This window comes from Sorex araneus, chromosome 11 (assembly GCF_027595985.1).
Source record: "Sorex araneus isolate mSorAra2 chromosome 11, mSorAra2.pri, whole genome shotgun sequence".
Lineage (NCBI taxonomy): Eukaryota > Metazoa > Chordata > Mammalia > Eulipotyphla > Soricidae > Sorex > Sorex araneus.
In genome coordinates this window covers 6,318,211-6,333,744 of record NC_073312.1, presented here as the reverse complement: position 1 = coordinate 6,333,744, position 15,534 = coordinate 6,318,211, and the positions used below count along the sequence as shown (strand labels likewise).

At 57.0% G+C, this 15,534-nt stretch overlaps 1 protein-coding gene across 3 annotated transcripts in view; it reads right to left on the bottom strand.

Moving 5' to 3' along the window:
* ATE1 (arginyltransferase 1) overlaps positions 1–15,534 on the bottom strand; it is a 103,835-nt gene that overhangs the window by 75,928 nt on the left and 12,373 nt on the right. For 2 of the 3 annotated variants that reach the window (XM_055119010.1, XM_055119008.1), the window contains exons 7-8: positions 13,979–14,107; positions 1,469–1,501 (exon numbers count right to left, since the gene is read on the bottom strand). In XM_055119010.1, the coding sequence (XP_054974985.1) occupies positions 1,469–1,501; positions 13,979–14,107 (162 nt within the window). Of the gene's footprint in view, positions 1–1,468; positions 1,502–13,978; positions 14,108–15,119; positions 15,249–15,534 lie in introns of all 3 variants that reach the window. The other variant, XM_055119009.1, reaches the window with a different exon arrangement.

The window sequence follows — 15,534 nt, the reverse complement described above, 5'->3', positions numbered from 1 at the left end:
CCAACAGTTAACCCGGGTAACGGCCTTTTCCACGGAGTTCCCGTGCGCTTTCTTGAACATACAGCTCTTTCTCTCCCCCACGCTTCTCTGCATTTCTTTCAATAAAAACTGCTTTGCGTTACAAAAACAGAAACAAAACACACGCGCACAGAGTTTAATTCTTGACACTGTCATTATTGGTCCCAATTCTCTACGCGAGTCTCCTCCAGGCCCCGTGACACCGGGAGGAAGCTGGAAGGACCGACTCCTTACTCTCACAGTTCCACTCTCGCCGGGAACACGGCCGCCTCGCCACGTGGGAGCGAATATCAGCCCTTGCGAGCTATGGAAGGAGCCCACTGGCCTAGGAACAAAGAGCCTGCTCCTGGCTGGCACTTGCCTTGCAACTCCAGCCTGGGTCCGACCCCCCCCGCATCCCCTCCTGGTCCTCTGCGCACCACCAGGAGTGCTCCCTGCGTGCAGATTTAAGAGTACGCCCTGAGCACCACTGCTGGATGTGGCCCGAAGACCAAAACATGTAGAAAGTGCCCGAGTCCCACCTGCACATCTAGTCACTCCTCCACCCACCCCTACGTGTGCCCAGGTCCGCGCTGGCTGTCCCCGCCTCTCCCCGAGCCGGGAAACTCGGGCGGCAGGAAGCAGCGGGCTCCATCCCGCAGACGAGTCGAGCCACAGCAAAGCCAGCCCGGCCTCCGGCCTGCTCACAGACTTGCACTCCTGGTTCTGGTTCTGGTTCTGATTTGGTCTGGGCTTCCTCGTGGCGGTGGCCAGAGGGGCACACGGTGTGCTGGCCACGGAACCCAACCCACCTCTCCCCTCCCCGCTCCTCGCCCCAACTCCGCCCTCGCTGCCCCTCTTCCTCTCTACCTCTAAGATTTTCTTTATTTTCTTTTTGTTAATAAAAAGAGCTAATTTCATTCTTATTACAGGGAGAAAAATTAAAAAGCACTTTGAAAGCGGCAGTGCAGGGCCGGAGCAACAGCATGGCATGCAGAGCTTTTGCCTTGCACGAGGCTGAGCTGGGTTCAATCCCCCACATCCCATAGGGTCCCCTGAGCACAGAGCCAGGAGTAAGCCCTGAGCACTGCCGGGTGTGCTCACAACCCCCTCCCCCACCCGTCCCCCAAAAACAAGGTGCCTGTTATAAAGGGGCAGAGCCCTATACCTTACAGACATTTCTCTGCAAAATACCTGCCTTGGGGCACAAGGGCTAGTACAGCAGACGAGGCAGTCCCCTCGCATGCAGCGCGCCAAGTTCAATGCCTGGCGCCCCACCTATGGTGCCCAGACCCCACCGGCAGCGACCCCTAAGCACAGAGCCAGGAGTAAGCCCTGAGCTCTGCCAGGGGTGACAGAGTCCCCCACACGCCTCCCAGAGAATGCCCGCATTCATCGATTACTTTCACTGAAGGGCATTAATCGTGAGAGATGACGGCAAGTCTGCATCCAGGGAGTCACGAGCTCTTACCTCCAGCGGTGAACTGCAGAGAAACCTGGTGAACTGCGGTCAGATGCGAAGAGTTGGTTTCGTCCGGGAAAGAGGCCGCGAGAGAGAGAAAGCACAGAAAAAGGACAAGTTATTCAAAAGAAAAAAAAAATTCAGAGAATGAATGATTTCACACAATGAACAATTCACCCAGGGTGTCAAAAAGCTCCTTCTGGCCTACAGGTTCCAGATATCTGAATGCATTAAATAAATGTTCTTAAATGTATATAAAAGTAAATAAATAAAGCACCGGGGATGATCCTGAAATACTTGGCTTCTCAAAGCTGACCTCGAAACCCCCTGTACACTAGAGCAGCCTCCAAGAGAGGACTCGGCCGCCCCCGACCTCGAAAGCTCTGGGCCAGGAGAAATAAACGCCCAAGAAAAAGAGGCAGGAGGGGAGCTCAGCAGGGGGTAGAAAGCCTCAGGACCAGGAAGGAGAAGCGGGAGGCGCCCGCCCTGCACACAGCCCACGGTGCATGCCCGCACCGCACACGGTCCCTGGGCCACACGGTCCAACCCTGCATCGTACACGGTCCCTGGGCCACACCGTGTGCAGCTCCGAAACCAAAAGCTAACAGCCGACAGGAAGCTGGGCGAGCGAGAGCAGGACAGGTGGCAGGTAACCCAGCCGCGGCCACCACTGGGCAGCCCTGCCACGTCCCTTTTGCGCTCTCTGTCTCTCTGTCTCTCTCTCTCTCTCATATACATAGAAACTCACTGAATTTCACCTAAAACTTGCTGCCTGCTTCTCAGCCCTTAAATAAACAATTGGGGGGTTTGGGGGGGGGGGGTATAGGGAGGGTTCCAGTGTCCTGGACAAACAGCAGCAAGAACCACAGGGCCCGGCTCTGAGCTGGGAACCGCCAGACCACCTCATGCATATTCAGGCTGGGGGTTCAAAGTGGTTTCACAGGCATTATTTACAAAAATCAACATTTCGAATGCTGAGGCTGTCTGGAATAATAAAATCCCCAAACATGTACTTTAACTCCAGATCTTTCTAAATGCAAATCAGCCACGAAGGAAATGCAACGGGGGCCCGTTTGCAGCATCCCTGAACTTCTCCCCGGCAAGGCCAGCACTCGGTGCAAACGCCAGCAATCCGGCCCTCGGAGAGATCCGAATCGAGCTACTTCCCAATGCAATTGCGTGATGTCAGGGTTTACCTCAGACCATTGGGGGATTCCTGAGGAAAGGAACTTGGGGAACGGGGTGTGTCTCTATTATAAGGTCCATGATCAAACGACTCTAGGCAGGATGGGGGCTGGAGCGATAGCACAGCGGGTAGGGCGTTTGCCTTGCACGCAGCCAACCCAGGTTCGATTCCCAGCATCCCATATGGTCCTCCGAGCACTTCCAGGAGTAATTCCTGAGTGCAGAGCCAGGAGTAACCCCTGTGCCATCGCTGGGTGTGACCCAAAAGCAAAAAAAAAAAAAAAACTACTCTAGGCAGGAGATGAACATGGAAATGATCTGTGACACAGTCTCCCTCCTTTGTGAATATTTTAAGTTTCCCATAAAAATATATATATATAAAAAAAAATAAAAGTCTAGGGCTGTCGTGCTCGTCCAGTGGGTAGGGTGTTTGTCTTGCACGCTGCAGACAGTTTGATCCCAGGCATCCCGTACGGTCTCCCAAGCTCCGCCAGGAGTAGCCCCTGAGCATCGTCAGGTGTGGCCCAAAACTAACAAAACAGACACTTCAAAACTAAAGCAGATATTCCCAACATACTAGTAACCAGAGTGACGTCATTATCTGATACGACCCAGGCCCCACGAGACAGAACCTACCTGGTGTGCTGACTCTAGAAACGCTCAAGTTTAAGGATCAATACAGAAGCCAACGGCATGAAAGGCGAAGAGAACTTTCTGAAAGTGCGAGAGAGGCCAAAACGGAAGTTTTCATGCTCTGACCTAAGAGAACTCTACTAACACTCAGAGTGTTGTCTCCGTGGGATCGGATTCTTTTGCTATAAAAGGCTCCTGCCCCATCCGATCAGGCATGAAAATGCCAAGTGGAAAAAAAGACTACCCAGCTGCAAGAGGGGGAGAGGGAGGCATGCGCGAACTCTTACTTTAAAATAAGAAACAGGGGCTGGAGCGACAGCACAGCGGGGAGGGCGCTTGCCTTGCACGCAGCCGACCCGGGTTCGATCCCCGGCATCCCATAGGGTCCCCTGAGCACTGCCAGGAGTAATTCCTGAGTGCAGAGCCAGGAGTGACCCCTGAGCATCGCTGGATGTGACCATAAAAGCAAAATATATATATATATATATATATATATATATATATATAAAAATAAATAAAATAAGAAACGTGGAAGTTTGGGGCTTGCCTCGGAAGCAGCCAGGGCCGGCCCTCCAGGGACAGGCTCTGAGGCAGGGCTACTGCCCAGTGACAGTCAAGAGAAGCAGAAACCATTCTTCAAGGAAACCAGCGCCCCTCCGAAGCCCCTGATGCCTACAGACGCCCAAGTCAGGGACCGTGTGACGTTCCTAACTCAGCTTTTCTCAGCTACGCTGAAAAGGTCTTGTCCAGCGCACATACGCGGCCCGAGCCCATGTGCTGCTGGTGCCCACGTGCCTGAGCACATGTGTCGCCCGAGTCTCCCCTCTGAGATGGGGACTTTCATGCTTTCCTGTCTAATGCTGGCGGGGGGGGGGGTCTCTCGGCCCTGAGAGAAGCCGGGTTCTCTCCTGAGCGTGTTACTCTCCACTCTTTCCCACTTTCTCTTCCTCCTTCCCTTTCTAAACCTCCAAATAAAATGTTCTAGTTCAAAAAAATAAAAATTAAAAAAGTTCTCATTCTGTTTGAAGCTGCCAGAACATGAAACGCGTCAATGCAAGTTCTCAAGGCCTAGCCCAGTCAAACAGACTAACAAACCAACCACAGGCCCGCCTGCCCCTTCGCAGGGGAGAGGCGCCCGATGGGCCCACCAGGAAGACCCCTGGTTACGCACCCTCAGATCCCGACCCAGTACGTTCTGTCAGCGCAACAGGACGTATATTCAGTGGACAAAGGGACTACGCTGAAAATATACCATACCCATCAATATAGCTGCAAAACACGCTTTGCAGAGGTGTTAAAACGGGCATCAGAAACCGTCTCCTTGCGGGCAGGATCGACAGAAGGGGGCACCGGGCACTTGTCCTGCAGGCGGCCTACAAGGGCTCGATCCCCAGCCCCCATATGGCCCCCGAAGCCCGCCAAGAGTGACCCGTGGACACAAGGCCAGGAGTAAGCCCTGGACATCACTGGCTGCAGCCCAGAAAGCAACAGCAGAAAAATAATCTTCAGTAAATCTTTAAAAAGGACAAGGAGGGCTGGAGAAACAGCACGGGGGTTTTGGACGCAGCCAGCCGCTGTCCAATGCCCAGCACCATACAAGGCTCCCCAAGTGAGCCCTGAGCACAGAGTCAGGGGAAGCTACTGGGCAGCGCTGGGAGGGGCCCAAATGCTCCCCTTCACCCCACCAGACAATTGTTTCAAAAAACAGACAATGTCGGCAGAAGGCTCGGGGCCAGGCACTTGCCCGCCATGGGTGAGGCCCTTACTCAGTCCCCAGCGACACTTGCAAAACGTTTACTACTAAAAACTACAAGGAGGGCTGGAGGGTAGCGCAGAGGGGAGGGCGCTGGCCTTGCCTCCAGCTGACCCGGGTTCAGGGCCCGGCATCCCGTATGGTCCCCGTTCACATCCAAGAGTAATTCCTGAGTGCAGAGCCAGGAGTAAATCCAGAGCACGAATAGGTGTATCACTGTGTCACTGTCATCCTGTTGTTCGTCGATTCACTCGAGCGGGCACCAGTAACGTCTCTATTACACTCAGCCCTGAGATTTTAGCAGCTGCTCCTTACTCGTCTTTCCCAATGACTGAGGCTCTTTCAGGGCCAGGGGAATGAGACCTATCGTTACTGTTTTTTGGCATATCGAATACGCCATGGGTAGCTTGCCAGGCTCTGCCATGCGGGCGGGATACTCTTTGTAGCTTGCCGGGCTCTGAGAGGTATGTACATGTCTGTTATTGTATTTGGGATATGAATACACCGCGGGGAGCTTGCCAGGCTCTCCCGTGCGGGCAATAGACTCTCGGTAGCTTGTCAGGCTCTCCAAGAGGGAGAACTAGGCTATTAGCTGTCACGCAGCTGCACTGCGACCACTCTCTTCCGGGAGCTTGGTTTTAGAGTCTCTGGATGTTGGCCGTTGATGGGGTTACACAGCGGCGGGGGCAGTTTCTGGGTGCGGCTGCCAAGCTACTGGAAAATGGGGGATCTGGATGGAAGAGGCCTAGTCCCGATCCGAGCAGGCTTGGAGATCTCGGCCCTGGCTCCCGCACACCTGGGCTCCTCTGCTGATTCCTTCATGCGTGAGGCTCGTCCAAACATGTGGAGAGGGACCCTGAGCACGGCCGTGGCTGGGTTCCGGAGGTCCTCAGCTATTGAGGCTCTGCTCAGGGCAGGGAGGGAAAGGCAACCCGTCCCCTCCGAGGGGCCCCGGTGAAGACAGCCAGGCGCGGGGGCAAGAGACTCTGTGTCACTCTCTTCCGGGAGCTTGGTCTCAGAGTCTCTGGATGTTGGAGAAGGTGTGGCCGTCACACCAATAGGTGTGACCCAGAATAACTCTAACGAGGAGCTGGTACGGCGGGGAGGGCGCTTTCCTTGCACAAGGGACACCCGAGTTCAATTGCTGGTGCCCCACGGGGACCCCCAGCACCGCCAGGAGTCACCCTGAGCATCACCGAGTGTGGTCCCCCACCCAACCCCCCCGCAAAATCCTACAATCAAAATTTTATTTATTCTAAGATATTTAAACCTAAGTCTCCCGAGTAACCAAAATCTCTTCTCGCCAACGGAAGAACACCGACGCTAGACTGGCTCTCGCCGACCGCGTCCACTTGCGTGGACACCAAATTCCGGGGGGCCTCAGTTTTCGACCTGCAGAGGGATTTCACCCAAACCACCTTCTCCAGCTGATCCTGCACTAAGGCGCTGCCGGGAGCCGGGGGAGCGGCCGTGCTCGCGCCCACACCAGAGGGGTCCACCCTGCGGAGTGCTGGCGGCACCGTGGAGCGCGCCGGCTGCGACCCGGCTGGGAAGCAAGTCTCACTCGCCTCACAGGCGCGCCACGCCATGTTAATTAGGCCTCAACCGAGTCAAAAACACACACACAAGGAAAAAAGAGAAAAAAAACCCACACCTTTCAGCTTTCAGCAGCAGGCGTCCCATTTGTCTGTTTGGGGCCTGCCTCGACTTCACGAGACACGGACACACCACACGACACACTTTCCAGCTGACAGCTGCCGATGACCCCCTGCGGCCCCGTTCCCTGTAAGAACTCGGGCTCTGACCCCAGAATGGGGTACCACAGGGGGCAGTTGGTATTTGGAGATGAAGGACTCATGCTCACACCGCCCCCTGCTGGCAAGTGGCAGGAAAGGCCTCTGGAGCGGCCGAGGCAAGCGCCCCTGGGCTGTGCCTGGGAAGAGCCAGCTGTCTTGCCAAGGCCCTGGGGCACGGCACAGCAAGTCGGGCGCCTGCCTCGCAGGTGGCAGACCCCGGTTCAATCCCTGGCACCACAAATGGTCTCCCGAGCCCTGCCAGGAGCGATCCCTGAGCTCAGCGCCAGGAGTAAGCAACCCTGAGCACTGCCCCGGTGGCCCCCGGACAGAAGACATTTTTCCATGCAGCACCAGGGTTCAAAACCAGGATGCCGTGCCACTGAGTCGAAGCCCCGCCCTGTGTGTGTATGGAACGCAGAAGCGGAACTGTGACAGAAGTGGCCCCGGGAGGGCGGAGAGCTGGGTTTAGAGCTACAGGGTCTTAACAAAGACCACCTTGGTAGGAGGCCCAAGAGCGTTCGACTGCTGTCCGGCAGGCACAGAGCTGTGGTCGGCCCAGAACCTCCCCCACCCCAGGCCCCTGCACCCAGGCGAGGACACATGTGTCCATCAGAACTCGCTGGGGAAACAGTGAACCAGGCCCAGCAGCACGAAGCAACACGACCATCAGCCGTGAACAGCGGGCAGGGGGATCTGAGAGAGGTCTCACGGTGGCCCCGGCGAGGGGACGCGCCAGGCTCCCCTTCCGCCTCATCACTGTCCCGCAGGCCCCAGGAACAACCCTTCGATCTAAAGCACCCCTCTTCGGGGCTGGAGTGATAGCACAGCAGGGAGCAAGTTTGCCTTGCATGTGGCCCACTGATCCCTGTGCATCACCTGGTGTGACCCAAAAGAGTAAAGCACCCCTCTTCCCAGAAGGGCGGTGGGGGTCCCTCTACACCCACAGCTGCACCCCTGGCCACTTCCTTTCCGGGCTGGACTCGCCCCTGCCTGCGTCTTTAGGATCCACCCGCCGCCTCAGCTGACCCGCCCTGAGCACAAGAACGTCCCCTACTCACTCTCAGGGTCACACCCCCGAATCTGAACTACAGGCCAGCACACCCGGGGGTCCCTGTGCTCGTCGGCCCAGGGCCGAGAGCGGGCGCATCTGTGAGGCTCTGTCCTCTCTCCTCACGGCACCCAGTGGCACCGGGCACTGGACAGAACCAGCGCCTTCAACAGACGCTGCTGGGCCCGAACCTTCCCGGGAACCTGGAGGAGCACCCTCGTTTCACTGTTGTTACAGGGGCCGGGCCCGCAGCACTCGGGCCCGGGGCAGCCCAAAGATGCAGGGGGGCGGGGGGGGGGGTGGAATAGACAGTCCCAGATGGGACTCTGGGCACGGCACCCCCCAGGACTTACTGCACCACTCGTGCCACTATTTGAACACTCCGGACATCAGCGGAAAGTGTGCAAAGAGTCTTTCTCCAGTATTTCAGGAACTCCTTTTCGGCTCCCGTCCCACCCGTCCACGCACCGCCAGGAGACACTGCAGATTCTGCGGGTCGCCGGCCTCACAGCACCACCTTCCTGGCCTCCGTGCACAGAAGAAAGTGGGGGGGACGGGGCGGGCAGCAGATCGGGAGTGACTCCTGCATCGACTGTCACAGGACCGCTAACGAGCAGTGAGAAGAGAAACAACTGCTCTTTAATCAGACGGTCACCGAACATGATTGGGCATATAAAATGAATTACCACAGCAAAAACACAAACTTTCCTTGTTTGGACAAGTCATCAATGGGCGGCATTGTTCCCCCCGTCAGGTCGGTACCAAGGGGTCATAAAACCTGAGCCTCGTTCAGGCTTGATGGAAAAAGCAGCTGGAGAACTCGAAGACGCGCGGCGAGAGGCGGCGAGACCGCGCCCCTCCCACGGCCGCGTGCTGGGCCACCCCCGCCCCGCAGGAAGCGGAAGGCAGCTTCCGCTGAGAACAGGACGACCCCCGGCTAGGGCGCCCGTCTGACCTCGCCCGGCACCAGCCCCGGGAACACTCTGCCTTCCGAGGAGTTGCCTGCTGGGCCGCGAGGGGGCCTCGGGGGCTGTCACGGGGCCTGGGCCCCACCCTAGGCGCTCGGCCGGGCACTGCCAATGCCTGCAGCCCCCCGGCACAGGGTCCTGACAGGTTACAGCGCAGAGCCCAGAGATCCCGGGGGCTTGACAACCAAGCGAACTCGGCGACCAAGGTCTCTGAGAACAGTAAGCGAGATGCTCTCTGGGCACCTGAAAGAACACGGAGAGTACCACGCGCCCCTTCCTCGTGCTCGGACCCACGGAAGACGAAGATTAAGAAACGCCGCAGGGGGCTGGAGTGATAGCACAGCGGGTAGGGTGTTTGCCTTGCACACAGCCGACGCGGGTTCGAATCCCAGCATCCCATATGGTCCCCTGAGCACCGCCAGGGGTAATTCCTGAGTGCAGAGCCAGGAGTAACTCCTGAGCATCACCGGATGTGACCCCAAAAGGAAAAAAAAAAAAAAGCATCACCATCCCATGTCAGGACAAACATTCCATTTCATTGTCTCATCCCCTGCGTTGCGGGGCGGGGAGGTTCACATTCACTGTAATAAGTTACTGCCACACCAAGATTAAGCTGTGTCCTAACTGAAAGTCAATTTTCAAACTACTCCACAAGCTCAGACATTCCCCACCAAGACAAAAAACCCCAGAAAACAACGAAGGTGAAAATGAATGGCTCAAAAGAAGGCTGGTGGCCGGCACTGCCGGGACCCCCAAGCCGCATTTACCTCCTGACTGGCACTGACCCAGGGACTGCCGCCTGCCCACCTGCCCTACCTTCCCTCCCCCGCACCACTGGCTAAGGCCCCGCGTCTCCCGGTCAGCGCCGGGCCCCCCCACTCAGAATGCGGGCTCTCGGGAGCAGGGCCCCCCCACTCAGAGTGCGGGCTCTCGGGAGCAAGGCCCCCCACTCAGAGTGCGGGCTCTCGGGAGCAAGGCCCCCCACTCAGAGTGCGGGCTCTCGGGAGCAAGGCCCCCCCACTCAGAGTGCGGGCTCTCGGGAGCAAGGCCCCCCCACTCAGAGTGCGGGCTCTCGGGAGCAGGGCCCCCCCACTCAAAGTGCGGGCTCTCGGGAGCAAGGCCCCAGCGGGCTTCTTCAGCTACTCGGGGGCTGCCCACTAGCTTCTCACGGCAGAGAACTTCCACCGGGAATGAGCTCAGGGACTGTTCTAGCAAACAGCCCGGAAACCACGCCCCCGCCCAGAGGAGCCGATGGGCCCAAGGAAAGCACCTGGGGGACTCAGCAGGCCAAGACCACACGGGACTGCCCTGCGCTGGTCACTTGCAGTGACCTGTGCCGACCTCGGGCGCCACCTGCTGGGCTAAGGCGACAGGCCGGGCTTCCCTGGAGACCCAGTCTGACGTAAGAGAGCAAGTTCCTCACTGCCTCCACCTTCTGACTACAGGTGCCTGACTCCAGGAGGCGCCCCTGAAAGCCGGCCCAGAGGCGGCGCTCTCTCTCCATCTGGGCCTCTCCCAGGCCTCTAGACAGCAGTGCTTACTGAGCCGGGTCGTGCCAGGCCTCCCCTCGCCCGCAGGGTGCCTCGAGCACTAGGGCGATTCTCGAGAGCAGAGTCAGGAGTAGCCCCTGAGCACTGCTGGGTCTGGCCAAGAAAAGAAAAACCAAAAGATGAAGTGTCCGACATTTGGGGCTAGAGTTAGTGCGGCAGGCAGGGCACCCGCCTTGCACACAGTGGACCCCGCACCACCCCGACACCCTCTAAGGCCCCCAGAGCCCGCCGGAGTGATGCCTCAGCAAGCCAGCAGTAGCCCCAGAGCACCGCTGGGTGTGCCCCAAAAGCTAAAGAGAAAGACTGCACTTGCTGAAACTGAGCACTGTGTCCACTGTGTCACTGACATTCTCTTAACTAAAAAAAATTTCCTCTTTTTCCTTTGCTTGGAGTGTTTTGCAACAAGAAAGTTGGTTTTTCTACCCTCCACGGTCAATCGAAAAACAGCTGACACGTCCATAAAGTGAGGTCGACAGGAAATGAAGAGAAGCGTCCTCCACGCAGCTCTGGGGAGTGGCTGCTTGCCCACACGTAACACACAGGAACAGTAACACACAGGGTACGTGACATACAGGAAAACAGGTACACTCCATTATACAGACACCAAAACTACAAAGCTCCCACATACACTCTCATTTCCACAGCAGTGAGACTGTGTGTGGCTTCATTGCTTATACTTTGAAAAAAGAAAAAACAAGGTAAAAAATTTAATCGTGAAGACAAACAATCGAGTTTCTCTTGGGAAAAAATTCCATTAGTACCCATGGAGGTAATGTTCTAAAATGAGCCTGTTTGAAAGAATATCAACCAAATGTGATACACAGACCTTGGATGAATTCAGATGACCACATATCAAAGGACAATTTTGAGATGACTAAGGAAAACCCAGCACGAGGTGGGGAACAGATAATATAAGCCTCAAGATACTGGGTTTGGTTATGCAGTCATAACTTTTTTGATTTATGAAATCAAATTTTTTTGGCCCCTCTCGGAGAGCCCGGCAAGCTACCCAGAGTATGGAGCCTGCATGGCAGAGCCTGGCAAGCTACCTGTGTGTATTGGATATGCCAAAAAATATCCCTGTCACTCTTTTGTATTAACACAAATCAAACTCAGCTCAGTTACTGACCCATCAGGAAAAAATCATAACCAATTTCCAAGGTGTACTCTTGGAGGTGCCTGAGAAGTGAGATTTTAGGAGCCAGATTACATTCCATGGTTAATGCCTGTGGGGGGAAGGATCCTCATTTCCTTTTTAACTTATTAAGACCCTTTTGATTTTTTCCCTTTTGGGCTGGAGCGATAGCACAGCGGTTGGGTGTTCGCCTTTCACTCGGCCGACCTGTGTTCAATTCCTCCACCCCTCTCGGAGAGCCCAGCAAGCTACCGAGAGTATGGAGCCCGCATGGCAGAGCCTGGCAAGCTACCTGTGCGTACTAGATACGCCAAAAACAGTAACAATAAGTCTCTCAATGAGAGACGTTACTGGTGCCCGCTCGAACAAATCGATGAGCAACGGGATGACAGGATTTTTTCCTTTTTCGTCCCGAGGATGTTCTGGGCTGACTCCTGGCGGGGCACGGAGGCCCACGTGTGGTGGCGGGAGAAACGCCGTGTTGGCCAGCACCTTGCCAGCACGACTCTCTCCGGCCCCAGACATCCTTCCTTTTTCCAAAGTGTGGGCGATGTGCTGGGAGTAATGGGGTCATCTGACTCACAGCCTGGCCCAGGTTTCATTTCTCGGTCTGGGGCCACAGCCGGCAGCGCCCGGGGACTATGCAGTCCCAGGGTCTCCCGCGTGCCCCGCCTGTCCAGCCTGGAAAACTCCCTCAGGCCCTGCGGTGCCACCTGGCCACGCCCCTCTATCCCTCGGACTTTCTCTGGGCTGACCTCGGGGTCGCGGCGCTTGAGAGGCACGGGGCAAGTCCAAACCCCGGTCCGAGACCACCCCTCCTGCTGGGGTCTGACGGAGACGCGTCCTCGCAGGCCCGGCCCAGAGGTCCACTGCGGCGGGACCCCTTGCAGAAGCCCGGGACAGCGTCTCGAACCAGTGCCGGGCTAGCAAGCAGCAAGAGGCCTCTGTCGCCTGCCGATTCCGGCTTGCCTTTTCAGGGCTTCTCTTTGTCCCGGCCACCCCTGGCAGCATTAAGGCTTCCTCCTGGCCCCAAGCTCAGCGATCACCACGGCGGGGCACGGGGGGCCCCATGGGATGCTGCGGATCAAATCCAGGTCTGCCAGGCAAGGCAAACGCCCAACCCACCAGGCTGTCGCTCTGGCCCCAGCGACATCAGATTCCCGCTCCGCAGGTCCAGGGCGAGGACTGAGCTGGCATCCAGGGGGCCGCGGGCTGCGGCCTAGGTACGAGGCTGAGGGAGCGCCGGGGGTGCCCCGCGTCTCTCACACCGGGCTCCCTGTCCCGGGCCTGGCCACCTTCCTCTTTCTGTTCCTTTGGGGGCCAGGATCACAGCAGGTGAGCACCCTACCTGGGCCACAGCCCCGGCCCCTGTCACCTTTCTGTCGCTGCCATGGCTGGTTTGGGGGCCACACTGGGTGGTGCTCAGGGGTCACGCCCAGCAGTGTTCCAGGGCTCACGGGGCTGGGGCTGAGACACGGGTCAGCTGCGAGCCAGGCACATGTCCTGCCACAGCACTACTTCTGCCGTGCCCCTGGGCTGTGCTTCTAGCCGCCTGCTTTTAGGGGGCACATGGGGGGGTCATTACAGGAAACCCGTCATCCCGCAGCTGCAGGCGGCTTTGCCCGCACACCTGCCCACGGCACGAGCAGGGCCTGCTCGCCTGCCCCCCAGTGTGTGCCCACTGGCACTGTGCTGGGCACACGCAACACCACGCGGCCCTTCCCTTGGCTCTGTGCCCTGCACACAGGCGGCACACACGGGCACAGTCAGCACACATGGGCACAGTTGGTACACACGATACAGTCAGCACACAGAGCCAGCCACGTGGGCATGGATGGCACATAAGGGCACAGTCAGCACACAGAGCCAGCACAGATGGGCACAGTCAGTACACGCGGGTACAGCTGGCACACGTGGGCACAGCCAGCACACAGAGCCAGCACACCAGGGCACAGTCAGTACAAGCAGGTACAATCGGCACAAGCAGGCATAGTTGGCTACACACAGCCAGCACACACGGGTACAGTCAGCATACACAGGCACAGTCAGCACACAGTCGGCACACACGGGTACAGTCAGCACACACAGGCACAGCCAACACAGTCGTCACACACGGGTACAGTCAGCACACACAGGCACAGTCGGCACACACAGGTACAGTCGGCACACACAGGTACAGTCGGCACACACAGGTACAGTCAGCACGGATGGGCACAGCTGGCACACGGTCGGCACGCCCGGGCACAGCTGGTGCACACAGGCAGTCGGCACACACTGGTGGTCTGCTGCGTGTGTCTGCGGATCTGCCCCGGGACCGCCCACCACAGCACAGCCGGGCCCCTACGGCAAACCCCTGGGCAGGGGGCCAACACTCTTGGTGCGCTCGGAAGGGCCCCGGCGCCCCAGTGGCAGGAGACCATCCCGGACAAGCTCCTCGGTGGACGAAGGTACCTCGGTCTTCCCGCATTCATCGGGCGGGTCCTGGTGGACGGCCATCTGATACTTGACATACAAAGAAAAGGACTGGCTGAACGACGACTTGAACTCTGGGTCCTCAAAGGAGACGGGCACTAACCTCACCTTCAGAGCAAGGAGACAAGCAAACGCTGTTGAGACACTCGGACCCGGGCAGCCGCTTCTGAAGGTGAGGCCAGAGTGACATCTCGGCAAATCCAAAGCTCAGCACCGACGTGGCCGCCAACCACAGAAGTCCTGGGCGGGGTGACCGGGCCGGCACCCGCAGCACTGACCTTTCCCGCGGCCCCTTGGAAGGGCGCTGGGGCTACTGGGTGCTCCTGTGTTTGGTTCTCACTCGACCCACCGAGTCTGGCCCAGCTAATGGCAACGGCTGCTGCTTCTGACGCCTCTATCTGACTGCTGCTCCCCTCAGAAATGTGACTTGGGGGGGGGGGGGCTGGAGCAATAGCACTGCGGGTAGGGCGTTTGCCTTGCACGCGGCCAACCCGGGTTCGATTCTCAGCATCCCATATGGTCCCCTGAGCACCGCCAGGAGTAATTACTGAGAGCAGAGCCAGGAGTGACCCAAAAAGAAAAAAAGAAAGAAAAAGAAAAAAAGAAAGAAATGTGTCTTGGGTAATCTGATTCCCAAGAGAACGGGCAGCGGCGGCCAACCTGCTCCACATCTTACTCTTCTACCCACAGCAGCCCGTCCTCCCAGGGGAAACCGAGGCCGGGAGGCCCTGCACACGCGCTCCTAGGGACCAAGGCTCCCAACAAGGTGAGCGAAGCATGCCCATGGTCAAAAAAAAGAGAGTCTTTCCTTTTTCTTTTCTGACCTTTTTCTCATAGATATTTTACCTACTTACTTAGCTGTACGTTACTTTTAGATAAGTACAGCTAACCATGATGACTTTAACTAAAGATCATTTATGTGTCCCTTTCGACTTTGAAATTACAGCTGAGTGGCACTTAACACAGCGCTAGGTAAAATTTGCACTTTCAGAAAGCCCAGTAATTCAACACTCCTATCTCTCTGCAGATAGGCAGCAAGTTCAAGGTAAATAAAATGTAGCACGAATAAACCCCGAGTTTTGAAAACCAATGGAGGGAGCAGCTCCACTCTCCTGCTGACCTGGCTGACGGTGGGCTTATCGGGAGGGTCGTTGTGAACAGTCATCTGGTAGCGTCTATACACCTGGAAAGACTCCTGAAATGTGGCTTTGAACTGAGAACTTGGTGGAGATGATCTTACCAGCCTCACCTTCAGAAGGGGTTAAAAAACAACATTAATGCATTCATTCGGTCTGCAGACGGTCCTGAACAGTTATTCCCGCACCCAAAGCACATCTTCAACACTAGCATTAGAACATCAGCATAAAATAATAGTATTTTAACATTAAAAATCAACCCGTGAGGGGGCTGGAGAGATAGCACAGCGGGTAGGGCGTTTGCCTTGCACGTGGCCGACCCGGGTTCAAATCCCAGCATCCCATAGGGTCCCATGAGCACGGCCAGGGGTAATTCCTGAGTGCAGAGCCAGGAGTAAC